The sequence below is a fragment of the Crocodylus porosus genome, unplaced genomic scaffold (genome assembly GCF_001723895.1).
Source record: "Crocodylus porosus isolate Cpor-Errol unplaced genomic scaffold, CroPor_comp1, whole genome shotgun sequence".
NCBI classification, from domain to species: domain Eukaryota; kingdom Metazoa; phylum Chordata; order Crocodylia; family Crocodylidae; genus Crocodylus; species Crocodylus porosus.
The window spans coordinates 65,944-77,684 of record NW_017728919.1 but is presented as its reverse complement, the minus strand read 5'-3'; the positions used below and the strand labels follow the sequence as shown (position 1 = coordinate 77,684).

At 67.1% G+C, this 11,741-nt stretch overlaps 1 protein-coding gene across 1 annotated transcript in view; it reads right to left on the bottom strand.

Moving 5' to 3' along the window:
* Nucleotides 1-11,741, bottom strand: part of HCN2 (hyperpolarization activated cyclic nucleotide gated potassium channel 2) — a 25,745-nt gene that overhangs the window by 7,788 nt on the left and 6,216 nt on the right. Inside the window, exons 3-4 of the mRNA XM_019538412.1 lie at nt 7,076-7,499; nt 349-510 (exon numbers count right to left, since the gene is read on the bottom strand). Coding sequence (XP_019393957.1) covers nt 349-510; nt 7,076-7,499 — 586 coding nt within the window. The remainder of the gene's footprint in view (nt 1-348; nt 511-7,075; nt 7,500-11,741) is intronic.

Here is an 11,741-nt window from a genome sequence, read left to right as displayed (position 1 = left end):
GGCAGAGCCAGGAAGAGGGGAAGGATGGAAGAAGGGATCGAACCAGGAAGGGAAAGAGGAGTGCACGAGAGGGAAGGAGAGAGAGAGGCAGATGGAGAGAGCAGAGACCTTGTGTGGGGAAGAGGCAGGGAGCTGTTGCTGAGAGGCTGCAGGGCTGCGAGGTGCAATTAAAAGCGTGGCTCGTTATGTATTAATAGCAGCTTTGTTGGTAAATGAGAAGGGGATGGCGGCCTCCACCTGCTGCCCAACGACGCCTCGGGGGTGGCGGCCGCAGGCCTCGGAGACCTCAGCGCCACGGGCCTGGCACTGACCCTTCAAGGCATCTCCGGGCCCCCCAGCAGTACTTACCACCATGCCGTTGATGGAGACCCAGCAGTTGCTGGGGAAGTCCTGCAGCATGGGCACCAGGAACTGGAGGCAGCCGTCCCAGTGGCACAGCAGCAGCATCATGCCGATGAGGTTGATGATGCGCATCACGGCGCTCGCCAGGTCGTAGGTCATGTGGAAGATCTGGCGGGGGGGGAAGCCCATTTTAAACCCCAGCCTCCGGCCCCTCCTGGCTCCCACAGGGCAACCGGGGCTTGGCATCCCCCTGCTGCTCCCCCACCTTGCCCCTGACACACGGCTGCACCGGGCCTCTAGCCCCAGGCCTGGACCCAGAGCTCTAGGGTCACCCTTTGGTGACCCCCTCGTCCCTCCCCATGCCCCACAGCCACCCCAGACCCCCATGTACAAGGGGGCGTTGCTTCCCCTGATGCCCCCCCATACACACATGCACCTCGGCCAGCACCGGCAGCAGAGAGCAGATACACAACACCCCGTGTGTTGTGCATGGACTGTCCTGGGTCCCGGCTCTCTCTTCTGCACCCCTCAGGCCCCTTCTCACAGCAGCCAGGACCCCTGGGCTCGAGCCCGGTCAGCCCCCAGGGGCACGTGCATTCAAGGGGGCTAAGACGGAGCCTGCCGTGTCCTGCCTCACTGGGGGTGGGGGGAGGCGTCCGCACCGATTTCTCTTCTGTGCCAAGCACAGATTCTCCCCCAGCTCCACAAACCTGCCCAGCAAACCCACGGCCACACCAGGGCGGGACACATAAGCCTCCTTCATCGCACCCTTCTCAGCCCCCGAGACCGAGGGGCTCGCCCGGTTGCGGGCACAGGCGGGGGCATCCTAGAGGCTCGCTCGGAGCGAGCAGCGAGATGGAGCTGCTGGGCCTCAGCGGAGCGGCAGACTCGGGGAGCTCGGAGCACCCCCCTGCATCGGCTCTTCGCACCTCCAGACACCTGGGACGTTGCCTCCGTGTGAGGTTACGTGCCCAAACGATGCCCGCTGGGTTCCCCATCCCCGTGGGCACATCCTGCCCCACCGATGCAGCCAAGGCCTTTGCACCGCGCGGCGCTGCCTCCTCCTTTTCACGGATGGAAATCAACTGGGCAGCGTGGGCGGCCCCGCTCCCACGGGCATCTGCTCCCGGCTGGGAGAGCGCGCTCTCGTCCTGGCAGGAGCCTGCTGTTGTTTCGAGGCCCGGGGCTTTCCCCAGGGCTGCTTTTCTCCCCCCCGCTGCCAGACACGGGCAATCGTGCTGCGGCCCCTCCTGGGTTCCTGCCTGGTGCATCCACAGGGCTGCCCTGTGCTGGGGAGGGGGGTCTCTGGGAGGAGGGCAAGGGGCAGCCCCAGAGCCAGCGGGGCTGGGAGCAGATGGCAGCGAGTCGAACTCGGTGTCTCTGGGAGGAAGGGACCAGGTGCCCTCAGCAGAGCCGCTGGGAATCAGCCCCCCAGACTGGAGAAGCGCCGGAGCAGAGCTCCCCTTCCACCACGCGAGCCCGCGGCGCTGGGGAGAGCGGCGAGGTCCCAGAGGGGCCCGGTTCTGCCTCCGCAGCCCTGGAAGGCCCAATCTGGCAGCATTCAAGCAGCAGCAGCTCTGCCACCCAGGCCCCCGGAGACCGGAGCAAAGGGGCGACAACACCAACCGGAGTTGGGGGCATCGGTGCAAAGGGTGACGTGGAGCAAGGGAGACATCATCACACCCACCCCCTGGGCAGGAAGAAATCCTCGCCCAGGGCTGCACTGGCAGGTCCAGACCCACCGGCCACGTCCCCTCACCGTCCGAGGGAGAGGGGAGCAGGGGCCGGTGGTTAGAGCAGGACCCTGGGAGCCAGAAGCACCCGAGCTCCTCCTTGGCTTTCCAGGAAGACGCCGGCCAGATGCCAGCCTCTGCGATGGCCAAGGAGTAGCTGCCAGGCAGAGGGACGGGGACCCGCGGAGGGACGGTTCGGATGGCCTCGACTGCCCAGGGAGGCTCCGGCCCGAGCAAATCATCCGTGTGGTGAAAGCAGGAGGATCTCAGCTCCAGCCCCCGGGCAGGACTCCAGCTGGCCCAGACCGGGACCTCTCCTGCCCTCAGATGCTCCCGGCTCTGAACGCAGCATCCTGCGGGCTCTGGCTCCAGGTCTGAGGCATCAACCTGGCCCCTGTTCCCTCCAGGAGCTGAGTGCCTCACAATCCTTCAGCTCCTTTAGCAGCGGGGCGAGGCAGGGTCAGCCTCTCCCCTGGACAACTGAGCCCTGGGGAGGTTAAGTGACTCAACCAAGGTTACAAGGGACATCAGTGGCAGAGGACAGCACAGACACTCCCACCCTGGGGCTTTCCCTCTGGGTCCTCTATTGTGTCCCGGGTCCATCCAGGCTGGCCGAACCCGTGCACAGGGACGGTCCTAGGGCTGGAGGACAGGCTGCCGAGGCCACGGCTGTAGCAGATGCAGCTCATTAGGGGCTTGGAGCCTGCATGAGGTCAGGCTGCCCCCAGCCCGCGCCCACGAGACCCTCCGATGCAGCTGTGCCTCATTACAGGCGAGGAGCAGGCTCTGGACAAATCCTGGCTGGGGACAGACACGCTCACACCCATACTCTGAGGACACAGGGGCTGAACAAGCATGTGCATGTGTGTGACACCCCCGGTTCACACCCTGGTATTGCAGCTGGCAATGGGGTGGGGAGGTTGTGCGGCACTTCTCCCTGCACCAGGTACCAGGCCCCAGCCGGTCTCCGTCTGCCGCGTGGAGCACGTACAGACCCTCGCGCGGGGAGAGCTCGGCCCACCACAGAGGCCCTCAAGTGAAGCTGACGGCATCACTGAAGCAATGCCAAGGGAAGGCTCCAGCGCCCCGGAGAGGCTTCTCGCACTGCCCAGCTGGGTGCCCCCATCTCACCCTGGGGAGCCAGCATGTCCCCCCCAGTGGAAAGAAAGCAGCCGCTGCTGCAAGCTCTCGCCAGGGGCTTTGTCCAGAAGAGCCCTGCATGAACGGTGAGTGGCGGGTGGTGCCGGGACTGGATTAGACCCCGGCCATCACCCAACCCAGCCCCAGAGCCCCCCGCACTCAGCTGGGAGGAGGCAGCGGGGTTAATGGAGGGGCAGTGAGAGGGGTCGCAGCCAGGGGCAAGGAGGGCCGTGCACATGTATGACGATGCAGGCGCTTGCCCCTGCAGGGGATGATGCCCGGGTCCAGTGGAGCACTGCCCACACCAGGGGACATGCAGGCTGCGCCCATCAGCCAGGCATGTAGCCATGTGGGCAGGACTGATGGGGGCAAGACACATCGTGGGAGTGTCGGGGCGGGGGAGGGACATGAACCAGGGGGCCTAGTGGGGTGGGGAGGAGCAGGGGAGCTCTCGCCAGTCCTCCAGCATCCCAGAATGCATTCCTCCAAGGCCCAGCAGGTGGGCGCCTGGCTCGTGGGAGGCCTGGCTCAGCCAGCCAGACGGGCGTGGGCTGCCATCGCAGAGCAGCAGCGGCTGCGGCTGCCTGGGTCTCTCGTCCCCCTGCGGCCAGGATGCTTTTGGCCCTGGCTCGTCCGGCTTCTTCCCTTTCCAACCCCGCAGCCTTCCAGGGTCCTCAAAACGTCACTCGGGAGGACGTGGGGGGGCGCAAATGGCACCCAGGCGGGGCAGTGGGGTGGGATGGAGAGAGGGACGGGCCAGGGCAGGGGAGAAGAGGGGCAGGAGCCTGTGGGAGGGGAGAGCGAGTGCTTCCCCGGTTCAATCCCAGCTCTGCTGCCAACTCCCCGGGGGACCTGGGACGATTCAAGTCACCCACTGCAAAGCAGGCACGGTCCCTCTCCACGCGAGGCTGCAAACAGGGGGCCTGGCTATGCTATGTGCAGCACCTGGCGCAGTGGGGTCCCGATTTCCACTCCAAGACCAACAGTGATCCTCTAGGTCTCAAGGAGGGGTTGGGGAGACCCCTCTAACCCATCCACACCATGCAGTGCCTGCTAAACCCTGACCCACTCCCACCCAGACAGCCCCCACGGGGGGGTATGGCCTCCCCCATGCGCCCTGGATCTGGACTTGTCAGTAGAGCTGATTACAGGGCTAATCCGCCTAGGCTGGGATGGGTTGCAGTAATCCCCAGGCTTGGTGCTAAGCCCCTGTTTAGAAGTCAAAAGGCCAAAGACCGGGGGGCAGCAGGGCCGGTGCTGCAGAGGGGGGCTGGACAGGGGGGTCCCAGACAGACCCAGGTGCCTCCAGGCCCCAAAATGAAGAGGAAGTGAGCGCTGGGTCCCCCAGTGCCTTCATCCTGCCAGTGGCTGGTAAGCAGCTGGGGTATCCCCCCCGATGGTCCTGGCATGGCCCCTGCCCTCCCAGTGTGAGCTAAAGACCCCCAATCCCCTGCTCCCACGCTGGGCGGGGGGGAGCCCTTCCCAACCCCCACGAATGGGCTGGTTGCACCATGGGGCCTCCTTCCCCCGGAGCCGGCCAGGGTCACGGGATATAGCTCCTGCCACCGCTCCCGTCACCGCTGTGCCCACAGCCGATGATGTCACGGGAGTGACGTTGCAGGGTGCACGCGTCGCAATGCCCCCGGGAAGGGTTTCTGCAGCCCCCTCGGCACAGCCCTGGCAGCGCCCCTCTGCTCTGAAGCTTGGCAGGGAAGGCCCCCGCGGGGCAGGCAGGTGGGGAAACTGAGGCACGGACGGGCAGAGCGACTCCAAGGACTCGGCGCAGAGGCCGGTGGTGGGGGGAGGGAAGCAGCTGGCATCTCCCCACTCTGCTCTGCCCAGATTCACGCGCTGCCCCCACCTCTCCTCCCAAACCAGCCAGATCCCTCTGCTGGAAGTGCCTAATTCCGCAGCAGGATTGAAAACAGACTTGAGTGGGCGTGCATGTGTGCCACGCGGGCGCACACATCCCTTCCCCCCTTCAAGGAGAGCCCCCCCAGCCAGCGGGGCACCCGCCTGCAGACGCGGCTGGACAGATGGGCAGGCCCCGATGGAGCGCAAGCTCCCGGTTGCCCCTTCCCCGTGCTGCCAGAGACAGGACCCCTACCTCTGGCAGCTGCAGACTTTTGGGAGAGGGGCTCAGGGCACGGCACGCAGCCTGCCCGCCCACTGCCAAGCCCGGGCACCTCCACAGCGGAGCCAGGCGCGGGACCCGGCTGAGTTTGTGCAGAGCAAAGGCTTTTCCTTGAGGCCCAGAAAACTCATCTCAGCGCTGAGCCGACGAGGCAGGAGCTGGGGCCAGGGGAGGGAGCCGAGCCAGCCCTGCTGGGCCCGGGGAGGTGCCCGCATCCCTGCCCCCTTCGCCCAGCCCCAAAGCAGAGCAGGACAAGGGGGCAGGGGACCAGACAAACGAGGGCCCGGACTCTCGGTTCGTGCTCGCTCTCGCCTAAGCAGGCAGCTTGCAGCCGGGTGACCTTCATCTCCCAGCCCCTGGCTCTGGCCGCCCCACGGTCTTGCCTGCAGAGTCCCCGTGGAGGCGGGGGCGGAGGGTCCGACTGCCCCCGGGGACCTCCAGCGCTGCCGTCGCAGTGCAGATCCCCGCAGCCGGGCGATCACTCGGTGCCAGGCTTCGAGCTCATCTCGCTGCAAGGGCACGGAGGGGGGCTACCGCTCCCCGGCACCTGCCCAGGGACAGGAGCGGGGCGCGGGGGGGACAGCCCGCCCCAGCTGGGTGCTGGGACCGCTCTGGGGACAGAGGGAGCCCCCACCACTGGCATGCAGAGCTGCAAACGGTGCAAAACCCCATCCATCAGAGCTGTCGGGCGGCACGGACCCAGGCGCAAGGGCATTCCCCAGCTGATCGTGCATCCGTGTCCCCCTCCACACCCCCCGCCTCTCCCAGCTGCCTGAGCCCCGGGACCATGCCCCCTGCTCCTACCCCCTCCGTGAATTCAAGCCCCAAAGTGACCCACGGCGCCTCCTCTCCTCCAGGAGAGGCCGTGGCATCTGGGCAAGTTCACACGGGGCTGATCCTGGGGGGAGGTGGCCTGTCCAGCCCAGGCAAGAAACTCCCCCCATGCTTCCCCCGCCATGACCCACGTCTTCCCGACAGGGAAAACAAGCCATGGGGAAGGAAGGCGCCAAGGGAGAGGGTCAGGGTTAGGGTTAGGCCTGCGCGGGTGTGAACACATGCGAGTGCACGCACAAGCAGCCGGCCCACCCCCTCCAATGCACACACCACCAACACGCTGATCGCTAGGCACCTAAGTGTGCACACATGCACGATGCCCTGAAGGCACGCGCTCCTCCCCTTGCACACAGAGGGGTCACGCGGCACCCGCGTGCGCCCAGCGGATAGTGGTCGTTGCTCTGTCTCTCTGGCCCCAGACTGGTGCCCTGTGGGGGGAGGCTGCTGATGCCCGGGGGGAAGGGGGCACCCTCTCGCTGCTCTCACCTGACCAAGCCGGAGGGGCAAGCCCAAACCCCCATCAGTGGCTGGGAGGAGATGAAGCTGCAGACAACACCCCCCAAAAAGGACCTGGAGCCCTTGCTGCAGCAGTTTGACCCAGTAACCCCGGCCCAGGCCCAGCTTCAGCTCCTGGCTGCCGGGACCAGGGAGCTGCCTCGTCAGCCCCACTCTACTTCCAGCAGACCCAGAACTGCTAACTCCCGTGCGCTGCCTTCATGCAAGGACACGTGCCTCGGTTTCCCCGTCTGCGGGGGATGCCAGCTACCTCCCGAGGAGGCTTCGTTCACACCCGAACCGCAGCCTGGGGCAACAGCATCCCGAGAGGCCGCAGGCCTGGAGGCGTCGGGGCCGGGGCCCCAGCCCCAGCCCCAGCCCCAGCCCCAGCCCTTACCTCTTCCCACTGGTGGATGTAGCGGATGAGGCGGGAGAGGCGAAGCAGCCGCAGGAGGCTGAGGATCTTGGTGAAGCGGACGATGCGGAGGGCGCGGGCCGTCTTGTAGACCTCCGAGTCGATGCCCTTCTCCACGATGAGGAAGATGTAATCCACGGGGATGGAGGAGACAAAGTCCACCACGAACCAGGTCTTGAGGTACTTCTTCTTGATGCGCTCGGGGTCCAGGATGATCTCCGTGTTGTCCTCGATGACGATGCCCGTCCGGAAGTTCAGCACCAGGTCCATGAGGAAGAAGGTGTCCGACACCACGTTGAAGACGATCCAGGGCGCCGTGGTCTCCTCCTTGAAGAAGGTGATGCCCACGGGGATGATGATCAGGTTGCCCACCATGAACAGCAGCATTGTGAAATCCCAGTAAAACCTGGGAAGCAGAAGGACACGTCACCCCAGGGTCACCCCGGCCCGATGCACCCCGGCTCGCCTTCCTCCCGCCAGCCGCGCGCCACAGCTGGGCCAGCAGGGGCTGGTTGTTCCCAGGATCGGGCCCTGGGGGGTCAGCTTGGGGATGGGGCTTCTAAACCTCGCCCTGTACGACTGCACGCCCGGGGGCTCGCGCGGGTGATGAGCCCCGGGCCAAAGGGGTGGAACAAGCAAAAGCAGACCCGGTGCCAGGGTCACTCAGGGCCAAAGCCTGGCTAAACCCCGCCTGCAGCCCCCTGGAGGGGCTCAAGGTCAAACCGGGGGGGCTCCTTACCCCTCAAGACACCCCCCTGCCCCCCCGCTCCATGCAGGCCCCGAGCCAGAGCCGCACAAGGGCAGAGCCGAGCCCTGGAGGGGGGGCAGGGCAAGCGCCGAGCCTGTGGCCCCCCCGGCCACGGGGCCCCCCTCTGCGGGGGCCGCAGGGATGCGGAGCCAGGCAGGGCCGGCCTTGCGGGGGCCGCCCGCAGGAGGCTGCAGCGGAGCTGATGGCTGCCCGTCACGTAGGACTGCAGCTCCCACGGCTGCCTCCGGTCCCCGCGGGGGGGGGGGGGCACATGGGGGCCAGCTCCCTCCGCAGCCCCCTCCCCTGTGTCAGCCCGGCCTCTCCCAAGCGTGTTGCAAGGTGACAGCAAAGTGACTGCGGGCCCCAGCCCGGGTGCGCCCCCCCCACGCGCGCTGAGATGGCCCTGCTGCCGCCCAGCCGGGGGCTTTGCTGGCCCCCCAGCGATGTCACTGGTGCCCGCGGGGCCTGGGCCAGGTCTTTATGCAGCTGCCGGGGCTGGATTCCCTGCACCGGGGAAACACGGCCCCGGAGCCGGCAGGGCCGCGCCCCCGGGGAACGGGAGCAACAGGGCGAGCCTGCTGCAGAGGGGCCGGCGGGGGTGGGCAGCGATGGCGGGGGGGGTTGGATCTCCCCTCCACAGCAGGACGCATCCCTCTTTGAAAAGGGAGAGCTGCTTCCAGCCTCCTGACCTTCCTCCAATGACAACCCGCACCTGAGCCGTTCCTATGGCAACGCGAGTGACATCACGGCTGCACAGTGATGACTTCAGAGCGCAAGGCCGGGAGAGGGGGAAGCAGGACCGGGAGCTGCCCTCCCGCCGGTGCCGGTCAGTGAAGCACAGGAGGGGGGCAGCTGGGGCCTGCGCTCCTGGCTCTGCCACGGACGCCTGGGGTGACCTTGGGCAAGTCCCCTCACCCAGTGCCTCTGCTCCAGGAGGCTGCACGGCACAAGCAGGCCCCGGCTACTGGAGAAGTGGGCTGCGGCGGAGGCCGCAGCAACCCCGCGGCTCAAGGGCACAGGGCGCCATGCGCGGGGCTGGGGGCGGCAAGACAAGGAACAGGCCCCTCTGGGCCTGCCGGAAAGCGAGCCCAGAGCTGCCGCGTGGCTCTCCGCGGAGAAGTCCTGCCACCTCCTCCTCCTCGGAGGCAGCAGCGAGGCCTGGCTGCCCCACTTTCCAGGCGGGCAGGTTTCCCACGGGAGCCCAGAGCCAGATGGCTGCGGGCTGCGCGCCCGGGCAGCTCTGCTCCCGACCCAGCCCCCGCGCCCGGGGGCTCCGGCCACGCATCGAGGCCGGCGCAGCTCAGGCAGAAGCGCCGGCGGCCCCGAGGTTAGCGGTCGTGGCCAAGGTCATGCCGGAGAGTCCTCCCCGACACTTCCCTGCGCCCAGCACGCGCTCCGGCGACGGGGATAGCCGGGCCGAGCGACGCCCGCATTACTAAAGCCCCCGCTCCATGCGGCTGCACCCATGGGACGTGCTCCGGAGGGGGAAACTGAGGCACCAGCAAGGAAGTGGCAAAGCCAGGAGTCCAGGCCCAGGGGCCAGGCTGCCCCCCTAGACAGCCAGCCCTAGGCGGGGCTTTTCTAGTGCGCCGGGGCAAGACACCGCCTCCCCGCCCCCGGCACACAGACACCTCGTCTCCGGCCTCCAGCCCGCTGGGCAAAGTCCCCACTGGCTTCCAGCCCTGCGCGAGCCAAGGGCCACTCCCCCCGAGCCTGGCCCGCTCGCTCTTGCCCTGCAACGCTCGGCCCCGGCTGCCGCCCCCGGCCTGCAAGCCTCCTGGCCCTGCCGGATCCGTCCCAGCCCTCCCACGCCCCCGGGCGCCGCGAGCCCAGCCTCCCGGAGCTGCTGCCCCTGCGGGACGGCACTCTGACCCCGAGAAATCCGCCCTGGGCGTTTCACAGCTCCTCTGCCCACCAGGGCTCTCGCCCTCCTGGAAAAGCAAGAGGAAACCCTCCCGCTCCTTCTCGTTCAGCACCACGAGCAGCTCCCGCGGCCGCGGGCGGCCGGGCCGCTCGGAAGCGGCGGCGGGAAGGCGGGGGGAGCGGCTCGCGCCCGCCCCCGGGGCCCGGGCAGCAGAGGGCCGAAACCAGCCGCCGGGAGCCGTTTCCCTGGTCCAGTCCTTCTCCCTCCCCGTTCACGACTTCAACCGTAACTGCCTGCTGTGCTGCTGGCCTGCCGGCAGCCCTCGGGCGGCGAGAGGAGCTCAAGGAGCTCTCTCCCGGGCCCCCGCCCCAGCAGGCCGAAGCACCTCCGAAGCAGCCTCCGTGCCAGCGAGCCTCGGATACGACCACCCCCTTGAAGACGACTGCAGGCCTCGTGTTTGACCGCGCCAGGCCCGAAACTTGTGAGCCGAGCCTGCCAGCATGCCGGGCTCCTCCTGCCTGCCCCGCGAAGGAGCACGCTCCGCAAACTGCCCGGGCCCGCAGCCGCGGCCCCGCAAGTGACCGCCAAGGCCTCCCCGGGCCCCCGGCCAGGCCTCGCTTGCCTAACGGACGAGCTCAATCACGCTGCCATCCGTCAGAGCCACCCGCTCCCCATGAAGCCGGGGGGAGGAAGAGTCGCCCTGTGGTGGATGACGTTGGGCAGGCGGGGATGATCTCGGCTCCGGACAAACGGCAGCGGAGAGGCCGCGGCCCAGCGATCCCAGGGAACCTACCGCAGCTAACACCGGGATACGGGGCTGAACTGCAGCATCCGCAAACCAGGATTAGCAGAAAACCTTCAGCTAACCGGCGCCGAATCGCTCCGCCGAAAAACTGTCGGGGCACCTGCTTAGACTCAGCCCTGGGACTCGAGAGCCGGATTCACTTCCGAGCCCCCAGGCAGGCGCGCGGGTCGCCAGCCAGTGCCCCCCGGGTGCCCGGGGCCCCGCAGAAGTGCTCCGTGCCTCTGCATCGCCTAATCCCGCGGGGATCGGGGAGACGCTGGCCGCTGCGCTGGACCAACCCAGCTGCCGGGGAGAGCTCGCATTGCTGATGCATCCTGCAGCGTCCCTGGGCCGGCTTCAGGCCTGTGCCGACAGGCAGCTCGGAGGCAGGGGGAGGGGGCGGAACAAAGTGCCCCGCGTCTGGTGGCCTGGGGACGTCGTCCAGCACATCTGGTACGACCGCCAGACACGGGCTCCTGGCGTGGAGAGACCTGGGCTGGGATCTGGCTTGGACGTGCTGGAAAGGAGCTGCTTTTCTCGAGGGAAAAACCACACCAGCGCCTTCCGCCTGCGAACAGCAAAGCCCTCGCGTGAAAACTATCCCAGCGTGTGAAGCCTCCAGCCTCTCGGGCAAGGTGGGGTCTGAAGACATGAAATAGCTCGTCAGAGGTCGGTGCAGAAGTGGGAATCAAACCGGCCCGAGTCCTCCTTTGTTCTTCCTTCCACGTGTATTTTTGCCATAAACGGGGGGTCAACGCGGCTGGGCCCCGCTGAATAGGCACCGGCAACGGGAGAGGCACGACCGAAGGAGACAGCTCACAGCTGGGCGGGTCGACCCAGCCTCACACACTTCCCCGTGTAATTTAAAAGGCTTTTCTTTTATCAGATTGCCAACTCGTGATCCGCAAGAGCCACCCAGGTTGCTTCCTAATCATCCAACAGCGGTGTAAATGGGGGCTTCAGCTCCTGGATCGTATCGCCTCCCCCCCACCCCACCTCCTTGGATTTTGCATGAATAATTACAGTGCTCTGCCTGGGATGAGATGTGATCTATAAATGGGGCCGATTATGAAGTGATGTCACATATGCAGATGGTAATGATTTTATCTTAGGATGAGAAAATGGGTATGGCAAGGGGGAAATGTCGCCGGTACCGAGGCCGCGACCCTCCCCAGGCCGGGGGAGGCCGGGCGACAGCGCGCAGGCGGGTCTGCGGGGAGCGTCCCCACGCGGGGCCGCGGCCGATCCCGGG